The sequence below is a fragment of the Dromaius novaehollandiae genome, chromosome 9, assembly GCF_036370855.1.
Source record: "Dromaius novaehollandiae isolate bDroNov1 chromosome 9, bDroNov1.hap1, whole genome shotgun sequence".
NCBI classification, from domain to species: domain Eukaryota; kingdom Metazoa; phylum Chordata; class Aves; order Casuariiformes; family Dromaiidae; genus Dromaius; species Dromaius novaehollandiae.
In genome coordinates this window covers 26,816,821-26,838,169 of record NC_088106.1, presented here as the reverse complement: position 1 = coordinate 26,838,169, position 21,349 = coordinate 26,816,821, and the positions used below count along the sequence as shown (strand labels likewise).

At 41.1% G+C, this 21,349-nt stretch overlaps 1 protein-coding gene across 5 annotated transcripts in view; it reads right to left on the bottom strand.

Annotated features, from left to right (window-relative positions):
- The window catches only part of ARHGEF4 (Rho guanine nucleotide exchange factor 4), a 235,270-nt gene that overhangs the window by 133,560 nt on the left and 80,361 nt on the right, over window positions 1-21,349 (bottom strand). Inside the window, exon 1 of one of the 5 annotated variants that reach the window (XM_064516972.1) lies at window positions 7,149-7,336. The exons of the other annotated variants lie outside the window; for them this stretch is intronic. Within the exon in view, the coding sequence (XP_064373042.1) occupies window positions 7,149-7,229 (81 nt within the window). The 5' untranslated portion in view covers window positions 7,230-7,336. Of the gene's footprint in view, window positions 1-7,148; window positions 7,337-21,349 lie in introns of those variants that run through there. 5 annotated transcript variants of the gene reach the window in all.

Here is a 21,349-nt window from a genome sequence, read left to right as displayed (position 1 = left end):
GCATTTCCCCCTCCTGCCAGCTGGAGTCACAGCCTTCTGTTTATGTTCAGTGACTGCTTCAACATTACAGTCCAATAACCTGGCCCCAGAGGTAAATCAGGACCCCATCATGATTTTGTCTAAAGCCACTTGGTAAGTGCAGGACTTCATCAGCAGCAAATGCCACAAGCAGGTGGCCTGCTGCACTCTACAGGAGGCACCATGCAGCTTCTTTGATTCCTTTCAGCAAACCAGTTCCAAACATGAAAACATTTTATAGCCCAAAGCCACAACATTATCTCCCTCCCTGACACTAATACTCCTACTACCACATACAGCCTAGCAGAAATGTTGGCCAAGATAAAACAAGGTGCATAATCTGGGTGCCATCTAGAGGTTGGGATGACGTGCCTGGTCAGACACAGCTTGCGTAGAGAAATAAATGCTCCCTTTAACAAACACAAGCTGCATTCCAGTCCCTTAATGTGCTGTAGGACAAGTGTCTCACTAACAAATTCTTTAGTGCTGCTTTCACACCAGTAAAACGAGGACTGCACAGCAGATGAGGTGGCAAGCCAGTGAACAGGCATAAAGATTTACTGTGCTATGCAGAGGATAAATGTGCAAGAATTTCCTTGGTACAATGTGATTGCACAAAACTGAAAAGTTCATGGCTCCCAGTGTTTTGCATTTGTGGTTTATTTCTTCCATTAAGTTTTCTAAACTGCTATTTGCATCAGAAATACAATGCAGATATTATCAATGCAATATGTAGGAAAATATTTGTTAGGTTTATTTGCACAGGTACATTCAAAACCAACAGCTCATTTGCACTAAAAGAAATCCTAGATTGTAGCAAAAGCACTATATCGGTCACTCCTGAAATGTAAAGTATTAAATTGTACCAATAATTAATACTGTTACCATTCTGAAACAGTATCTTTCTGAAAAAAAGATCATTTGTTTTAGTCAATAAAGCAATTAATCGTGTCAAAAAAAACTTGGAATGCACAAACTAAAATTCGGACTCTAACAACTGCCCTGCTATTTGAAACTATCTGCATCCATTGCATTTCAATACTCCCTCTGCTGGCTACTTTAAAACAGATTATTTTGCTTCATTATACTTTTGAATTTAACAGATAGAAGGCATGCATTGTTAGATTTCTGATTATTTTTTAATGAAAGCAGGAATATCTTTTTGCTTGCTTTATAGTACCAAGTCAATTCTCATTCTCTCTCTCTCTCACCTGCTCTCTCTCACTCTCGCTCTCCTCTAATCACTGACAACAAAACAAGGGAAGTCCAAGCACACAACAGCAGTGATGTTGGGGGTCAGAAGCAATGTGATGAGCTACATGGCTTGTTTGCCTTGTGCAAAATCTAATCATTTACACTATTTTTAGAACCATATGCTTTCTTTTTTTAATCAGACTGTTATCTTTCAGCCTGTTAACTGAAAGAATACTTTGAAGGAAAGGGCATGAGTGAAGCCTGGGAGGTGCATGACCTCCTCCTACCATCACTGGAAATATCACCACAGAGTGCCCAATACAGTCAACCACTGCATCTCCCTCTTGATTATGTTATTTTCCCTTTGAACTAGTATTTCTGTGGTTACACTGCAATATTATTACACCAAACACTCTTCCTCTGCCATATCATACTACTGGGTTCTTAAATGCTTCAAAGCCCACGACCCAGTTGTGCTAAGTGCTGGATAAACATGGTGAGAGTCTCTGCCCTAAAGTGTTTGTAGTCTAATTATGTAAGATAAAGGGAAGAAATTAGGGAGAGGGAGGAAGTACTATCTTCCTTCTACAGATTCGGAATAAATGACTTTCTCAAGTCACACTGGAGCATCTGCAGCAAAGCAGGAATTTAACCATCTCAGCCTCTGCTCATTATTTTTATTTTTTCATTTCTCAGTTATGCCTAATACACTTCTGAAGGCTGAGGCCTCCTCACACAGACTACTATGCAAACACAGGAGAAAAGTACAAGGAAAACCAGACATGACTAAAAGGTATATATACATGTATCAGCCAGGGACTTGCAGAGCCAACTGAAAGGAAATGCATCAAACATGCTTGCAGGCTGTTTTTTATTGTATTTTAAGGAGAAATGGCGTCAAGGAGAAGGCAGAAGTGAGATGGGCATCAAGGGGAAAAAGATAAGTAAGAAGGAAAAATAAATGTGGAGGGAATGTGGAGAATTTTATTTTGGCTCTGTTGGGATGAGTTTTGTGTCCTCAGTGGGACACTGTTAAAATACACCTCTATCATGAGATATGAATAAAAATAGCATTATTGTCTTTCATATATCTCAGTCTGACTTGCCATTACTAACTGCATGTTCTTGATAGCTTTAAGTAATAGCCTTGCTAACAAAGTCACCCTGGCCTTTGATGGCCATACTAGGGTTTTTTCCTCTTTTTCTTGTCAGTGCCCTTCCTCTCCAGGTTAACTCCTGGTCCCTATCACTCCATACGCATAAAATGTGTGAGGACTTCCCTTCCCCACTTGCCCCTACTGACCTTTAGTAACTGCCTCTCGCACAGTTGCCCCGGAGGGTAATCTGGTCTCTGGACTCTGGCTGATGTTATAGAAACAGAAACTCAACTCACAGGGTTTGCAGCCAAAGACAGCTCTTAAAAGCAGACTGAATCAGATCCAGAGTCAGTAGTCAAATGAGGAACATGGGAAGGATGATTTTCAGACGTGGGACTAAGACAAGCTCTCTCTTGCTCATGAGCTCAGGAAGTGAATTCAAGCTCCTTGGTACAGCACAACTTTGCATCCTCACATCCTATTTAAGTTTAGCCTAACTGGGTGACAAGACATATTCCAGTGCCAACAATCAGCTCACTTTCTTCCTCTTCTTTCCACAGTACGTGTTTGAGAAATCTTCTTGATGAGCTTTTAAAAGCAGAAGAGATCAAATTACATGCAAATATGTATAAAATAGCAAGCTTAAAAACTTAATTTGTGACAGTGTTGCAGGACACAGATTCAGCTGCATGAAGTTGTGCCATTTGCTCACTGTTGTGCTCACTGTTTGCACTTCCCTTCCTTCTCACAGAATAGAAAGTAGAAGCACTATTTGCAGGTAGTTTAACTCCTTGACTGTGGGAAAGAGAACCATATCAGCTTTTAGTCTGATCCATACCTGCAAAAAGTGTGATCAGGGCACACTGTTCCTACTGAAGCTCAAACCCCAACTCCTTTCTATGTCCACATAGCACACTGTGTGGAAGAGCAAGGCTTTGATGTTGAGTGCTTGCCAGGGTTTCAGGCCTGGACCAAGGCTGAAGTGTACTACACGCAGTTATATATGGGCACAAGCCATTCCAAAGCACTTTCTGGGGTTCAGGAGCTGACTCAGGTGCCTTCGTTGGTGTAGCTACTCAGTACCCAGCTTAATGCCTTACTTCTCCCTTGATCTTGGGTAACTGACTTCCTCTATGTTCCTCCTTTGTAAAATAAGGATAACACCTCCCTACCTCAGAGCTGCATTGTCCATGTAAGTTTAAGTGGCACATGGGAATGAAATCTCTTGAGTCATGAGATGAATTAAGGTTACATAAGCCCTGCCTTATATTTCAAGATCCACAAGCATTATATGAATCTGTGACCAAAATGCCTCGTTCCCAGAACAACCTTTGAGATGGCTGCCCATTCTCAGAAACCTTTTCTCCTAGTGATGACTTCATTTGATGTCACTTGACTTGATTTAAATTATTTATATTAACTCACTACATGGGAGAGTTAGTATAACTATCAGCTGTGCTCTTGCTGCAAGACTCCTGCCTCATAAATGGCTTCCAGGGATTTTGTGACATCCCAACAGTATGCATGGCTAAAACAATAGATACAGTAGTTACTATGGCATGCGGAAGTTCAGCTCAGCATGGGAAAGGCCTCAGCTGGAGTTCCTCAAGAAAGTTTGATGTGTATCCCACTTCAAAAAAGATATGGATCAACTGGCAATAGTCCAAAGAAGAGCAACAAGAATGATCTAGAATGAATAAGCTATGGGGAAAGATCGAAGAAACAGTTAATAGTCTAGAGAGAGTATGATGTGACAACAGTCTAACTACATGGAAGGCTGCTACAAGGTAGTAACCTCTACAAATATATGATGGATAAGACAAGACTTAATGGGTTTAAATTGAAGTAGGGGACATTCAACTTAGATGAAAGCAAAAAAAACCCAACAGCATGGATAATGAAAAACTGTGATGGATTGCCTGGGGGATAGCACTGAGTCTCCACCACTTTACATCTTTAAGTACAGATCAGATATACATCTGACAGGAATGACACAGGTAGAGCTGATCTCCAGTTGAAGGACAGACAAGAAGGCCTCTTTTGGCTCCTTGTACCCTCTAATCCAGTAATTATTAACTCATAGACGATCATTCAATTATGTTACTGTGATACACAGCCCAGAGGGATATACCATTGTAACACTGAGGTGATGCAGAAGAGAAGTCACGAGCAAAGAATTCCCATAGCAATACAGAACCTGGGAGCAATGGGGCATCAAAACCAATCCCCTACAACCGCAGGCAACCACTTACGAGATGCAGAGTTCAGAAAGGCCTAATGAATGTCCACTGGAGAGATCAGAGGTATAGAAAACATGAATTATGAGGAAAGACTGAAAGAACTGACATTGTTTAGCCTATAAAAGACCTCACACTGCAAAACGGCACATACCACCCAGTCGTTACGATTTAAGGTTTTTAGTTCAAGCATCAAAGCTGCAATATGGCAAAGCAAACTGCAGGAGGGACAGAAGACACTGTCAATGTCCTGTGGCCTTTAGAACAGGGGAACTCCATCTAGGCTGGTTTGTGACTGTGCCCTCATTTTATGGGAAAATGGATGGTATGGTGAAGGATTCTTCCACTGGCAGAAAGCATTATAAAACCCTAACTAAGACCAGAAATTATATCTGGGTGGTTCTTCTGATGAGGGAGCTGCTCCTTGGTCTGTCATACTTTTTTAATATTAAGGGAGATTCTAGTTCTTAAGAAATCTAGGCAAAGCCTTCATTTCGGCTTCCCTAGACTTCAGCAATGAAGTAGTAATTTTTTTTTAAATAGAACTAATAGAAACTGCTGCCCAAAGAATGTGGTATTTTCAAGAGCATGTCACCCGTTACTTCAGTACCAAAACCTAGACTTCGGCTTAGATAGCAGTCCTCTGTGGAAGAGGTGAGGGAAGTGCAATAACTCATCACAGCCAGTTCTTCCAACTTCACAAGGTACACAAAAGAAGAAAAGGTCTTGCAAAAGAAGTTCAGCACACCAGAACTGTGAGCAGACAGTAGCAGTGGGTGTGGTTAGACCAGGTCATTCCTTCCTCAACTGTTCCCAGGCTCGAAAAATGCCCTGTGTATCTACCTAGCTATTAGCTAATATCCACTTTGTGTGGTAGGGAATACACAGCCTGAGGTGAGCAAGATCCTATTGCTTGATCCATACCATGATTCCTTAGCTGCCCAGGGCTGAATAAACAGAGAAATTTGGAAGCTTATCAGTTCAACCATAGAGAAGAGATGCTTAAGGTAAAGTTCAGCTTTCAGCACTGAAGAATCAAGAATACAATAGCTGTAGCCTCCTACCTGGTGATTTTGCTTGCCACAGCACTGAGTCAGAGTATGACCAGGCCAAAAAAAATCTTTGTCTCACTTGATACCATCTTAAGACAATTTAAAGAAAAATGGCACACAGAACTGCATGAACATCCAAAAAGCGGTACGCTTTAGCTGAGAAGAGACATCAACATCTTTCTTAACCACAAAAATCAAGTGACATTTAAAAGGAAATAAGAGCATGCAAATCATACACTTTCATGTCTTTGAAGATTCTGCTGGCACTACTCCAGGTCAGAGTAATTCTCAGTACAGTTTATCACTCTTTAGCCAGCCTTTTCACTTGCTTCAACGCTGAATATGCAAAGAGCAGCAGATATTTTAACTTCAATGATTTTTTTCATTGCCTGTCAGGAATAGCACTAGTAACAGGCATAATTACATTATCATAGCATTAGAGGTACGATACTCAATTGTTCAGGCCAGCCTAAATATTTAATTATAGTAGCTCAATCACAAATAATTGCCTTGGGAAAGTTCTCTAGACAGGGCAGCTGGGAGGGAACGCAGCTTTCCTGTTCAGTTCGTAGCACAGAAATCAGCAATGACAGATCAGGCAGCACAGGGAGAAACTTTTTAAAACCACACACAAACTCTATTTCCTTTTAGGCTTTCAGGGAGACAACTTTTCAACTTGCTTATGTGCAGCCCACTGACAATTGTCTTGTTTGAAAAGTGCCTGATTCCACAGATACTGTGTGTTCGGGGTCTCTTATTTTACTATCATTTCTGCTAACTATTTTCCTGTGATCGGATCTGACTCCATCAGGTTTCCTTTAGAAGTGTTATTACTATTTCCATTCTCCCCAGCAATGTTACTGGTGTTACACAAATGGCTAGTTCTACCAATCTGCCAGACAGGAATCAGGTAGAGGGTGGTGTGTCAGAATTAGAGAAGATATTGCTGAAATCATATTTTCTTTAACGGAAAAGGAAAAGAAAATGTCCATTGGCCTGCAACCTCCTTCCATGTTGCTATTTTTTGTGATTTTCATTTACAGATATCTATATAAATTCCCCAACCTCTGCTTCCTTACACAACCATTGTTTATCCAAGTACAGTAGGAAGATATCCTTGAGGTAGCAGAGAGCCTCCTTTAGTACCAAATTCAAAACTCCATTAATAATATTAATTCTCTGCCAATTATTTTACTAGAAGCCTCCAGACAACATAACAATACACCAGAAACTGTGCAGAGACACTGCTTTCACAGTTGGAAAACAGCTATTACAACCTCCCTAAAACCCTTCATGCAAGATTTAAGTCCTGCAAAAGGCAAAAAGCAAAAGTAATAATACCTGATGTCACACAGCCAATAACCTCATTCCATAGGGGAAAGGTTTTTATTTAAGTGTTCAAGTACTGGTGTATAACCTGGAGTGCTGTAACTTAGTTTAGATTTAGGATTTGTATAAGCAGCAGACCCCCAGGCTACACAGCCTGGTACCAGGTGCCCATATTTAGTCTTCTGTCACTGTTTTCCAGTCACTTGCAGACAACAGCCTACCTGGAAGTACCTGACTCGCCTGTGTTTCGTATGTGAAGCGGCAGGACACCTCAGTTGCCAGCCTAAGTGCTGGCTCCTCATAACTGGGACAGATGATCCTGGACTCTGATAAGATGGGATGAATTCATTTTGCTTCTCTTCGCGATATTTTGTTGCGAGGGCTGAGAATTTCTTCTGTCCCCAGCAGTACCACAGTTCACAGCAGTTACCATCTCTTATCTTCCAGGTTTTGTTATTGCTGCTCTGGCTCTCCCACTGCTTTGTCAGTGCTGAAATAATCCTGGGGTGCATTTTCCGCAACGCTCTCTCCATCTGCGATCCCAGCTCCACTGCCCTGGCTAGAGTCAAGGTGTCAAGTTCCAGCAGAAGCTTCTGCTGAATTCGCCAGTCTGCTGCTTTGTCAATTAGCTGATCCAGGATCAGCTCCTCCTGCCAACAGCCAAAAGCACAGGCTGATGCCAATTCTTGCAGTGCCAAGGCAAAGGTCATGAACGTTTCACCTGGCAGTTGTGCCCGCTGTCTGAATTGAAACCTCTGTAATACCACACTCTGCCTGGGCTTACTGTGCCTTGAAAGTTTCTCCATCGTTTCTTCAAAGGAGGCAGCTGACACCAGAGCTGTAAAAATCCTCTGATCTTTCACATCCAAGGACTGGAGAACAGTCTTTAGGGAGTCTTTAGATTTCACCAATCTATTATATCAGCCAAATCTCATAAATAGCCACTGAACCAAGGGCCTGGGAGATTTCTTAGTTCCAGAAGTTTGTAGGAAATAAACCTGCAGCAAGATGCACCTGCACCTCTCCAGTCTTCACTGCCACTATCGTAGACATCCACAGCTATTCCCACTATCTCCGAGCAACAGCATAGAGACACATCACAGCTGCTTTGGCTCTTGTCACAAGCAAGCTATTCCTTGTCACCTAAAGACTCCTGCTTTCCAGCCCAGGTCGTCCAGCTGGGCAGGAAATACAGCGCTCCTCCCATGCAGACAGGGAGGGTGGCGGCAGGTGAGCGTGAGAAGAGAAAATCAAACGGACTTGGGAAAGGAACACAAAGATGAAATGGCAAGACGATCTCCCCTCCCAGGAAGTTTTTGTTGCACACCCCAAAAACATAAGCTTAGGCTTGTCAAATGTTTAACTGGAATAAAAAAAATCCAGGTTTAATTGCTCTAAATGTATTGCTTACAACCATTAACAGCGCAGCCTTGATCAGCAAAACAGCTCCCACACACCACTAACACAAATTTAGAAAGTGAACAGGGCTAAAATGGCAATAAGGCGGTGCTTAAAGTCAAGGCTGCTCTATATTTGTCCTCACAGATGCTGGCTTTCAGCTCTTTATTTTCTGATGTCTAAAACTCATCCTAAGAATGGCATCTTCCTGTGTCACAGCCTATTAACACATTCAAAAGTGGCACTATTTCACTAGCAGTTAGCAGAGACCAGTCTCACATGCACATAAAACCTGCAAAACTGTAGAAGGATCTTTTTATGGGCAGTTTTTCTGTTCAGGGTTCAAGTCCGTGGCTGGCTCCAGTTTTCAGCTTTTTTTCAGAGATCACGCACCAGGCACCACTGGAAATGCAGCAACTTACAAGTGGGTGTTGTGGAAAATCCGATGAGAAAGAATGAGCCAAAGTCTTGCTTGCCCTGCACATTTGCAAATGTGTATCACACTGAGGTACAGTTTTAGCCCTTTTTCATATTTTGGTAGGTGTCTGCTATATCCCAGCCAAACAGGCCACTTAGTGGAAGCCAGAGGGGTCTACACATCCCATCCCTGTATTCAGATAATTCAGGGATGGTTCAGCAGTCCCCTGCAGCAAATCCCTATATAGCCCTTGATAATCACAGTTTTAAGACACCCTTTCTCAATGAGCTGCTATAGTAGCCAACTCCACTAGCTCAGAAGAACTGATCATTTTTTTTAATAACAGTAACATAAAACTTTTTATTTGACTAAAAAAAAATCCATGAAGCAAACTAGGAGAAAATTTCTGTTCTTCGCTGTCATGTAGATGACACAAAGCAGAATGCAAACTGCTATTTAGACTCTACAGGTTAGAGAATCTGCATTTTCCCAGGAAAGTAGAGGTCTTAGTTTTCTTTGGCATCCCCTACTTTGCAGCTTTGTACTCTGTACAAACAGATATGCCTAAATTGGATATTAGACACTACTACTTTAGGAACAAAAATTAATGTCTGAGTATTTTATTCCTACTCTCTACCAGTATAAGTGCCTAGACAAAATATTAGACACTTGGGAATCAAGTCACAGGATGCATTTTAATCACTTCCTTCTATCATTAGGGGGAATTCTGTAAAGAAAGTCATTATGAATCAAGAAGAATGTCAAGAAAGGACACGAGTGAGATGGAAATCACTAACTTCAGAATAAGCAATGAAAAATTTTTCAGCGTAGACAGGACCATTTCCTTGGGCAGTTTAAACTGGAAAAGCTACACCGAAGTTTACAGTTTGTTTGCTTGTATATAAAAGGGAGCTCTGGCCCATCATTTGCTGTTCTGAAGATGGTTGAGATATGCCTTGTTTTCGCAGACTGCTTCCCAAGCTTCAATCCACTAAATTCAGAAGTTCATGCATCTATCTGCATCTGCCCACTGCCTTACCATATCTCTTCCATGGGAACATTCTAGCTGTTTCACTGAAGCCTTGGTCACACAACACGCTTGGTAGTGACAGAACAGTGAATTACTCAACAGTCTTCACATTTTTTCAAAGGCTTGAACTCTAAGAGGTTTAAAATGTATTATCCCAACAATTTACTAAAGAAGGATTTAGGTTAAAATATACCTAGAGAGTCTCAGCCCCATTTCAACAATAATATTTACTGTATAGAAATTAGTAACTAAAACTTTGATTATTTTTATAAGAGAACCCTAAACTTTACTCCACGAGTATCATTTTTCTGCTGCTCAAAATTCTTGGTATCCACTGTTTTACAGAAGATTCCCAATTTATTTATGGGGGCAGCTGACTTGAAAGTGATAAGCTAAAGGAAAAAAAGGAGGCAAAGATGGACTTCCTGAAAAACTATGCAAAATGTAAAATACCAGAGTACCTGGAACAAGGCTGCTTTCCTCAGAACACTGCCAGAGTACAGATGAGTGGTGGACACCAGACACAGAACACAGAAAATGGCTGGAAAAGGGCAGGAAAATTCTCCCCAGTAGATGCAAAGCACAAATCTCTAGTACTATACCCATCTTCCTCTCCCTTGAAGGGCACAGAACACATTCAGGAAAGATGCAGAGGACTTCTCCTCTGTAGCACAACAGTCTAGGAAGGCCACTTAGGCTAGAACTAACCTGGGCAGCACATTGGTATAATACACTAGAATTAAATCATTAAATGGTTAAATTGTACACTAGGTTTAAATTACACATCAGTAGTGTAGGTGCTGGTTTACTTCCTGACTTCCACTTCCTAAATAATGGATCTCTAATTAAAAAGAGAAGGTGGTCAAAAGATTGCAAACAAAAATGACACAGAAAGAGTTGGGCTATAATTAACATAGAGGAAACCAATGATAGTAGCCACTTCATTCAGTGCACAGATCAGCAAAAAAGAATAAATGTAATCACAAAGGCTTTTGTCTGAATTCCTGTTAGGCAGAACTTCTGACAGTTCTTCTTTATTAGAGCTGGACAAAACTATCAGTGAAATATACTGACAATATCTGCTAACGATGGTAGATTGTGCTGTTCTGGCAGCATAGCTAGTTTATAGAGTATTTAGCTTAAGTGGAAACTGCTATTCATGCACATTCAAGGAAGACAAAGACATGTTTCCCCTCCTGAAAGAGTGGATGACCTAGAAGAATAATTGGGTTGAAGGGATGTGAAGAGAATGGACTCTGAATCCTAATGTTCCAAATCTACTCCTGGACTGAATCAGACACCCTTTAACTTACCAAGCACCTTCACATCATGCTTCATGCCATCCCTAGGTCAGCAGTCCCCTTACCACATGGAGAAGGGGAGCTCAGAGACATTAAGTGCTTTGGTCCTGATAACAAATGAGACAAAGCAAGTAGTAAGGACTTCAGTGCCTCAATAGCAGTTCATTAACTCTAGATCCCCCCCTTCTACTTTTGGAAACGACCATACTGCAGGTAGTCAAAAGCTATCACCATTTCAGCTCTTGCTAACAATTAACCCCATTTAAAGACATCTCTGACTAAAAAGACCCTGAGCTACAAACTGTTAGCAGCTGGCAGAATGCTCTGGATAAACCTCACTATATGCTTGCTATATATTTATATTTTTCCCTGGACATCCCCTTTTGACCACTGACAGAGACAGGGTATTATGCTAAACGAATCAGACCAGAAATCCATCTGGTCACTGTGGCCATTTTTAAGTCCTCATTTCACAGAGAACAAAACAAGTTCAAAGAGGACGATGCCAGAAAAGAGACCTTCTTCATGGAATTTCAAAATGGATTTTTAAACATGGTGACCTCTGACTCTCGATGCCTCCTTTTGAAAACTTGCCTGTACAAAACAGCATCCAAAGCCTTCTGCTGTGGAGTACAGAAAATAATGGAACAATCAGTTTGGGTTAAGTGTAAATACACTGCAGAATGAACTTGTGTATTTCCAGGATTTTTTCATCTCCACTCTTAAGACATGATTAAGCACCACGTCCCATCTTGACAAGAACCCTGGCAGGACAGAAATATTCAAATAAACTATGGGTAAGATTAAAACTGATGCACAAACACCATTCTGAAGCATCACCTAGAACTTCCTGTCTACACACTGCACAACAAGACAAACCTGAACTGTCAGATCAGATGTTCCTGCTCTTCTACCATGCTCAAACTCTGCTGACTTGGGAATATAAACAACCCTATTACAGGGCAAAGAAGAAAAAATGTAGCCTGAACTGTGTTTTAGTCAATGCCTTCCTTCTTTCGTAGTCATAACTTTGCTCAGCACTGGTGTGACTGTTTGAACAGAAGTTTTCAATACTAATTATAGTTGCCTTGCATAATAGGCTTTTTCTCTGTCATTGCTCACACACCTTCCAGAGGTTGCCTGTGTTACTGTTCAGAGGAGTGGCTGCATAACTGCTTACGCATCAGGAGACGTCTCATTGGAACTAGAAATACTAGAAGCATACAAAAGTGCATTACTTGTAATACTTTTCTATCACTGACTAAAATCAAGAACACAGATATTTCTTTTCCCTCTTTGTAAAGAAGGCACCCTGATGTTATAAGTTTGTGAAGGAAAATTCAGGAACAAAAGAGATTATATCAAATTCTATGGTGTCTCGCCATATAAAACCAGGCCCATGAGCATTACACGAACAGGCAAAGACAAGCTATAGAGATTGCCTCCGAGAGTCCTATTGGCTGAAAACCGTACACTAGCTTGTAGATCTACAGGACTTTGTGGACATGGAAATGTTTGCATAGATATGTTAATCCCTGCACACTTCACTAATAAATCTACATCTCTTTTCAAATTGATGTCATGCCTCTTCATCATCCTCTTTATTTCATCTGGCTTCCCCATTTCAGTAAATTCATTTGGGGAGAGGGATTTAAATGCCATTTGGCAGTTTGTCACAGATTGTATCCTCAGTCGCTGTGGTGGTAAACTGCACATTTCTACAGGCTGGCTCCTGCGTGAGCAGCATTTCTCCAGTTCCACCTCAGTACTCACTGGTTTATTACAGAGCCTCAGTGCTATGAAGTCTGTTCTCCAGCCAGTTGGCTGTGAAGCATGCTCCTCACTGTGACAGCTACTGAAGGACATTCAGATCTTGATGGCTTGGCAATATAACAGAAATAATTCTGAACACGTTTCTTGTCCTTTCATCTTCTGCAGGACAGAACTGAGGCACTGAAGTTTCTGAGGCATCGACCATCTTACCCTCCCCATTAACTACTAAATATCCAGAGGTGCCAGTATGTGGGTTTCACAGTGGCTAAAAGCTGTTATTTTAAAAGAAATGTCTCTACACCTCTGCACTCAGTGGTGGTAGTCTCAAGGAAGACAAACTCAGAATCAAATGCAATCACGTCTGGCTAGCACTCTCATATACGATTCAGAGCAATGGAGAATAAGCTCCCGCTATCCTGTCAGTTTTTGTTCCAGAGCACAATGCAAGAGTAGTATGTGCAAGATCGTTGCCTTTAGGCTCCAATCCCAATCTATATTGTTAATGTTATGTACCTCTGCTCAAAAGAGGCATTAAAAAGATCATCTAATTGCAAATAGTCAGGTTTTCACATGACTTGTAATAGCGACAGAGGCTTCCCAATCAAGAAGTCTCTGACAGTAATAATCGAGAACTGGATCTGCCAGGAGGCCAAATTCCCCCTCCAGTGGTCATTAACTGAAGGAATTACCACCCTGCTGTTCATTGTGTCTTCCATTAACTTTCCAGAAGGCTCAGAACTGGTCAGTCTATGAGTTTACACCAGGATCTGTACTCAGAAAAACTTCTTCTATCACTGCAACTTTGAGGTCACTTACACTTGGTGAGTACCAAAGAGTTCTGTACTGCCAGAAGTTTGTTTCTGTATTAACTACTTTCAAGGCTTGATAAAAATCTCCCTTCTATTTGTGGAAAGCACAAATACGCATGAAGCTTCTCTTGGATGCCATAACAAAATTATTACAAATATTCCCCCATTCCAGATTTAAACCTTTAGAAAGAAAGTCATAGATTTTTAAAGATGCTCATTTCAAGGTTCTCAACAACTGGATTTATCTTTCCAAAGTTGCTAATTCTCTCAGAGGCGCTGCAATCTCTGTGGTTAAAGAATTATGCAATACCTACCATATACAGACTATTATCAAGGTTTCCCTCATTTTAAGTAGTTAATTGGCCCAAAACACATCCCTGGGGTGTGTAATTCCTCTGATCATGACAAGGACTAAGTTAGCAGTGGCTGCTTTTTCCATTCACCCTAAACAACCAACTATTTAAAGCAGCGAAAACTTGGATCAGCCAGATAAAATGGAGAAAAACAAACAGGTTGTAAATGAAGTTTCCCATGCCCACCGCCCTTGAAGGCCAAGTCCTTTTCTTAGGGCTTCTTTTCAGTCCAGCTACCTACAACAGCTGTCAAAGTTATAGTAAACCCACCCAAAGACTTTTCTAGGAACTACTGCAGATTTTCTGTCATTTCTTAGGTACAGTGCTGCATCTGCTAGTTGCTGTTGCCAGCAGTCTCCCAGTTCCTGCCATGATGCAGACTCTGTACTGGTATCTCTCACCGCCTCTGCATTCGCCATCCTTCCCTCCAGGAGCTCACCCCAGCTGCACACAAACAGTTAATCTCCCGTTGTCTACCTGTCCCAAAATATTCATCCAAAGCAAAGAATACGTAGAGCCTCTCTCTGCTGCTCAGTACAGTCTTTTAAAGGAAGAGGGGAGGACATACAGTACACTGCAAACAAACAAATGGATAAAGCAGCTGTCAGAGAGCCCTTTTCAGTCACTTCAACAAAGGCTGTTTTGCAACTGTGAGTTCACATGGTAACAACAGCTTGGTTGAACCTAGCTGACATGGACATTGGAAAAAGTGAAGTAACATTTCACAGCACAGCACTATGACAACTGACCTCCCCATTACATGCAAGGAAGGAGGCAGCACGGCCAGAAATCGTAATCTGAGATAAGAACTCGACTCTGCTGCACGGCCTCCTGTGGTCAGCAATCCACTTCTCAATCCAGGACAGAATTTAAAGACATCAGGAAACAAAAAACTACTTCTCTTTTCCAGATTTGTCTTTTAGAATGGAACTATCTGCAGGGTTAGGTGGAGCATTTACAGAAAGAGTCCCCAAAACAGGACTCCCAGTTTCAGAGGGCGAAAATGTTTCCAGGCATAGAAAGAACATGCTGGAGTAGGGATGTGGCCTCTGCTGTAGCACTATCCCTGCTACATCTGAGAAGAGCAGGCGTATCTGGAACGACCTGGTAAGGGAAGGAGAAAGGCTGCAGGAGCAGCAGGAGAAATCTTGTGCTACTTCCTGACCTTCAAAGCCTGTCTTCCTGAAAAAAAAGGGGGGGGGAAGGATTTTGACAGAAGGAAGGGATGTCTGGATTAAACAGAAAAGAAAGATGTCTGGGATCCTGTGGAACAGGGAATTAGTAGCCACAGGCATTCAGTAAATTAGAGACCAGGTGTTAAAAAGATTTTTTTTACAGGCTTCCCATGATGACAATTGCCTAGCTTTGCTAGAAAGTCTAAACTTTGCATTTCAGAGCAGTACATGGAAAGAGAAGATGAGTTTGTTTAAGGAGATATCACAAATTTTGCAAAGCAGCTTCATTTGCCTTCTCAGTACAAATGCCAGGCACGCACACGATGGAATATCATCCTGCTAACACCCAGCAGTATTGTCACAGGTCCCATGGGGTCAACTGAAAGGAACTTTTTCAAATCATACCTCACTGAGCATCAATGCTAAGCAAGGAGGACAAACTCTAGTGAAACAACCTCCAGCACAATCAAACATACTATTAAAGCTTCAACTACAGAACTACATGTCAGTAGTGGTGTATACACTTTCATAAATACAGACAATGAGTTTATAAAGAAATTTATGCTTGCATGAAGTTAACAAGCGCAGGTTTGGAGAAGACCGGTATTGCATTCGTATCTTAGTAAGTACTAAGAGCTGCAATAGCACCTGCCAAGCTCATAGTGACCAACTCTCCAGTTTATCTACTGCATAGATTCCACCAGTTTCAAGACTATAAATATGGTGGAGCCAGATCCTAGTAGTTTATACTGCCAAGAAGACCTGTATCTGTTCAGTGGTTCATTTCTTTAGTGGAGTTACTCAGTACGGAATCGCTTATCAAGCAAAGGAGGCATGAACACCCCCTCGCATGGAATCTGGCTTTCCCTTATCCCTTAATAGAGTAAGCAACTAATGGATCATGCCAAGGGAGTATAACAGCTCATGCCAGTGACTGCTGCTAAGGAAGAGTTTCATTAATCCAGTTCCTACCTACCTCTGTAGATACAGAAGATCATTGTTCCAGTTCTTCAGTGACTGCTGATGCAGTGTGCCAAGTGATCATTAAATGCCTCTCTGAGACAGTATGGTTGGCTTGATGCAAATGACTGCCCTAACAAAACATTACTCTTCTCACCAGCTGTGTTTCACTGAACTATCACAATAAACATGCTGCTCACTGGAAAGGTTCTCTGATGAGGCAGACAGATTGTGGCTCCAACTGTCTTACCGAGAAGCTTTCAGAAAATCCTATTCATTACTCATCAGGCACTTCATGGTTTCTGAAGTGACTACTTCTTACAAAAATTGTGATTCAGCAGTACAAGGGATAACTGAAAGACCTCCTGGGTTAGGAGAAGCACCTCTTTTTAATTCTTTAAAAAGAAAATAAACCAGAACCATGAGGTAATTGATTAGGGTCCCTTTTTATTACTGAACCACGCACAATTTTGTGGCAATGTCAAATTGTAATGAATATGGTGTTAGGAACAGGACTGCTCACTTTCAGGTGAGGCCAGTGTTCTGATTTGTTATTGTACAGCAGAATTTGCACAAAGTCTGCAGCACTGGACTTGCTCCAAGTGAAGCCCTGCACTCTGAAATGAGATGCACATTTTTCCCGTGTCCTAATAGCCACTTGTACCCCTGCCCTACCCCTGCCCTCTCTTGCTTTTTTTAGTCACTGGGAAAAGATGGCTTCTTTCCCAGGCAGAACGCTCTGGCTGCTTTGCTGCTCGACTGTGTGTACCAAGTTGAGATAAACAATGTTCTGATTTAACCTCTCCTCTGGGACACAAGACAATCCAAAGAACTGGAGTTCAGCTGGACTTTGCCAGATTTCCAGCATTACCTTGGCTCGCTTCATGTTATGCCATAATGCTTTTGTTTGTAACATGAACACAGCGTGAGTCTGAATCCACTGGTATTCATTGTCATTCGGCATCACAGGATAAAAGAGAATTTCTTCAAAGACCTAGATATTGCTGGATGTGCTTCCAGTATTTCTTGAGGTATTAATAAGTGTATCTTTGTCTCCTCTTTTCACCGTACATATATACATATTGTTCTCCCATATCACTGTGAGTATTGAAAAAGCTGAGAAAAAAAATTGACCATGAAGGCATGGTAGTGCTACCCTCATAGTAGCTGGAAGGATAAGACTGTAACATTGAAATACTAAAGGATAATGCTTTAACAGTCAAAGGCTAAAAGCTTCACATAGAGGGAAACATCTAAGATGTGGTATTAATATGCTGGTATTTTGATGAATAAAATTGCTTGGGGTAAAACTGTTTTTTTTTTTTTAATGTGGTAAAGTATAGATAGAAAGACTTCACCTTTTCACCCTAATGGCATTCCATTATAGAAAAGCAGATATATAGAAATCAATGTTGCATTCACACCCTACGATCAAATATTTTATTTCAGGTTCTTTCAGGAGAAAAACTGCAGTGTCAAAGATGTAAAAAAAAGAAGAAAAGAAAAAAAAACAGATAGCCATGCAATATACTCCAGGTTACAGTGATGGAGAGAGCAGTTAAAACTACGAAAGAAGATGGTATCGAGATTTATGCACCTGACCACAGTTAGCCACTTAGTGTAGGACCACTTCTGATATCAGCATGATCAAGTACTCATCTCCCACTCCAAGTTTAATATATATATGCAGAATTTGTGCTGTTAACTTTATTTGCTATGTGTAAAATACGTGTGGAGAATTAAGATGCAACTAAAGGCTTGAAAGTGTTAATTTTCTACAGATGCTGGATTTTTGAACAAAGCCTTTAGTACGGCCCCTTGCTCTAAGGTTCTTCTAAGCTCCCAGAAGATAATGAGATGTGTGGAATGCTTCCTGCAACATTTCACGTCAAAGCTCTAGTGCCAGAAGTTTCATATAACTGAAATATATGGGGTTTTTTTTGACATTCAAGAAAAAAATTCCTAACTGTGCACTAAGCCAACTGCTGGAGAGAGAAAAAGCATTTCATGTAATGCACCGAATCTGAGTACATTCCTTTTATGCCCAGTACAGCACAGGTCACAAGCCAAAGGCAATCATCAGGCTTGGAGAAGGCTGATGACCTATGGGTACATGAAAAAACAGGCCACATGGAGACCTGTGTCTGCAAAGTCACCAATACCTTCCCTTTCCATCTTCATGACAAATTATACCATTCTGCAACAGTGATGAGCCAAGGGAACAAGCCTCACTCTTTCTACACACACATAAGAGGACCTACTTAATTTCTTCAGCTGGGGCAAGACCAGAAATTGTTCCAGAACATCTCTGTTTCTTGAGTATTGAGAAGCCTAAAGTCAAGGTTGTGTTTTGCAGGAAAACCTAGTGGGTCCACTGGTAAGCACCTGAATGCGTGCTGCTGCTGGATAGGAAAGGGAGACAACTGCGCCCTCACACTAAGTGAGCTGAAGTTACCTTTCTCGAGCCCTTGTGAAAGCTCCACCAAATCAAGTACTGGGAGACAGCACTGAGCTTTAAACTGTGACTCTTCAGGAAAAAGCCCTTGAGAATCAAGAGTGTGAAAATCTTCCCACCCGTATGAGTAATAGCTATTACTCCTTGTGTCTCTTACTAAAAAAAAAAGAAAAAAAAGTCCAAGCCTGGCACCATATTACACAGATAGACTAAAAACATATACTGACTTTGCATTTAGTTGTGCCACACAATTTTTGAGCCACAATACAAACACAGGAAATATTTGGATACTACTCAGCAATAACAGAGAACACTACCAAATCAATTAGTGCCCTCATAATAATTAATCAGTACAGCTCACTGGATAGAAGCATGTCTTATTTATGGAACATTTGGATAATAATCCAACATATGCTACCATACTGAATCCGTAACACTAACCAAACAAAACATAAACTTTATAGATCTTGCTACACTATACATTTAGACATAAATACTTCTATAACTTTATTTAAAAACAGCATATATATTTGCTGAAGAATGGGTTTTCAGGAATACTAAGTTATAGGCATTACATGATTACCCCTCAATCTCTCCTGAAAAATTTATCCCAGGGTGAATGCTAACATTTAAATGCCCATCAGAATAGGAAACAGAGGAATACTTGATGAGACTTTCTTAGCTGTCCTTGAATTTTTTGTATAAAGTTCTTGTGCACCAGCATTTTCCAGATGAAGTCTGTGATGCAGAATACAGCTTCCTATTTTGATATCATCACCAAACAAAGAATATTGATTGCATGTATTACATCTTGGTTTCTCCTTTCCTAGAATAGTGATTTACCCTCACTGCAAAGGCTAGCTGCAGAATAACATTTTTTTAAGGACCTTCAGACACAATACCAAGTTCTCAGAAACATGTTTCAAGAAATGTAGAACAGAAAGTCTGATTCTTAACACAGACATGGAAGACTTGCATTGTATCAGAGTCTGGGAAACAATATTACTCTTAAAATTGCTCCTGTCTTCTTATTCCCACAGCTTCAAGTAAAGGCACGAATTAGCACAGCTCCTCTGAAGATCTAAAGCAGGAGTGTGCCCTGCCCATCACCTCTAAGCAGTTTTATTCACATTGCATATGCAAACCTGTTTGTTTCTTCAAATATACTACTTTATCTTAAACTACAGCTGCTAATGATAGATTGTTCTGAAAAGCTTTTGAGAACTGCGTTGTTATTCAGGTCTCTCCGTTGAGCCAGAATAATCAACTTTATCAAAACACCAAGAAAGGAAAACAGATGTGTATATTGACTGTTCCGTGCACAGGATAAACACAAAAGCATGGTTTCCATGAACTCTTTTCCCAAAGTCTCTACCTCTAAATTACTCATGCAAATAGCCCTGAATCATAAGAACCACCCTTTAGGAGTTTTAGCATGCAATTTTCAGTAAAAAATTGCAGAGCCACTGGATCAGGGATTCATCATAGGAGGACTTGAGATTAATGCAAGATTTGATTCTAAGACAGAAAATCCCACAAACGTACCTAGCATTTACCGTGAGATACATGCAGGAGGTTACCCCACAGCAATCTTTGACCTCATGCAAGATCTGCTGGGTGAGGTTTTACAGTGAGCAGTTACGTAAGCAGTACTAGGAAATTAAGAAAATATTTCAGAAGGGAAAAACAGCAGCTCAAAAGCAACCAGAGAGAAAGGAAATCAACTTTTTACCCTCCAAACTGAGTTTTCAATATGAAGCACTATCTTTAGCCTAAACCTAAAAACAGTGATGAATCAGAGGGAAATGATTAGACCCAACCCATCATTCAGCACCACAGAAAAGCTGACATGCTCTGAACTCACCCCTAATTTACACTGCAGCAACCTGTCAGCATGCTCACACCCTTAGTGACTACTCATGGGATCTTCCCACTTTCCATCCCTAAGGGGGAACAGTCCCTGCCGGGGACTATTTGCTGCCCTGCAAAACCTTAGGAACCAACAAGACTGAGATCAATCCAATTCAACAAGTAAGGCTAATACTCACGTACAGCTTGATTCACCCATGCCTAATAAACCTACAAGTCCTCAAGAAATAGGAAGGTAATCTACTACATTTAAAGCAGCAGTTTCCATGGAAAACCTGACTCCAAATGGGACTTCTGCAAGTTCTCCAGGCTAGTGAAAACACAGGCACTGCCCTCGCGACACATAACAGGACTACTTCATTTGTTATTTTCACTTGGCCACCTCTGTGTTTAGAACTGGAAACTGAACCAAAGGAGGGCACTGCTGGCTGGTGTTTGGAAGCCACCCTTCAACTCTCATCCTCTGGCCCATGTGAGATGTTCTGTTCCCTCTGAGGCAGTGTAATTGTGGTTTTAGTTTTGGGCTGTGTACAAGCCCCAGCTTACACACACAGTCTGCATGTCTCCCCTACTATTTGCACTACGAAGCTCTAAGGAGTGAAGTTCTTCAGGCCTTTTCTCTGAGACCATTTTAGTCCTAATAATCAAGATGTTAATTTTGTTCTGAATGCAGCTAATAACAGCACTTCCTTTTTGATCAGAGTAAGGCTCCTTTAACGAAGCAATGACATTCAATCAAGACACTGAAATAAGAGCAGCTTTGAGACTGGATAAATGACCATATGCCACTTGCTTTTGCTTCATATATTCAAAATTTTGTGCGGACTACAATGTAGCGAGTTGCAGGCTATCACATTTCCTGTTGCCCCACATCTCACGAA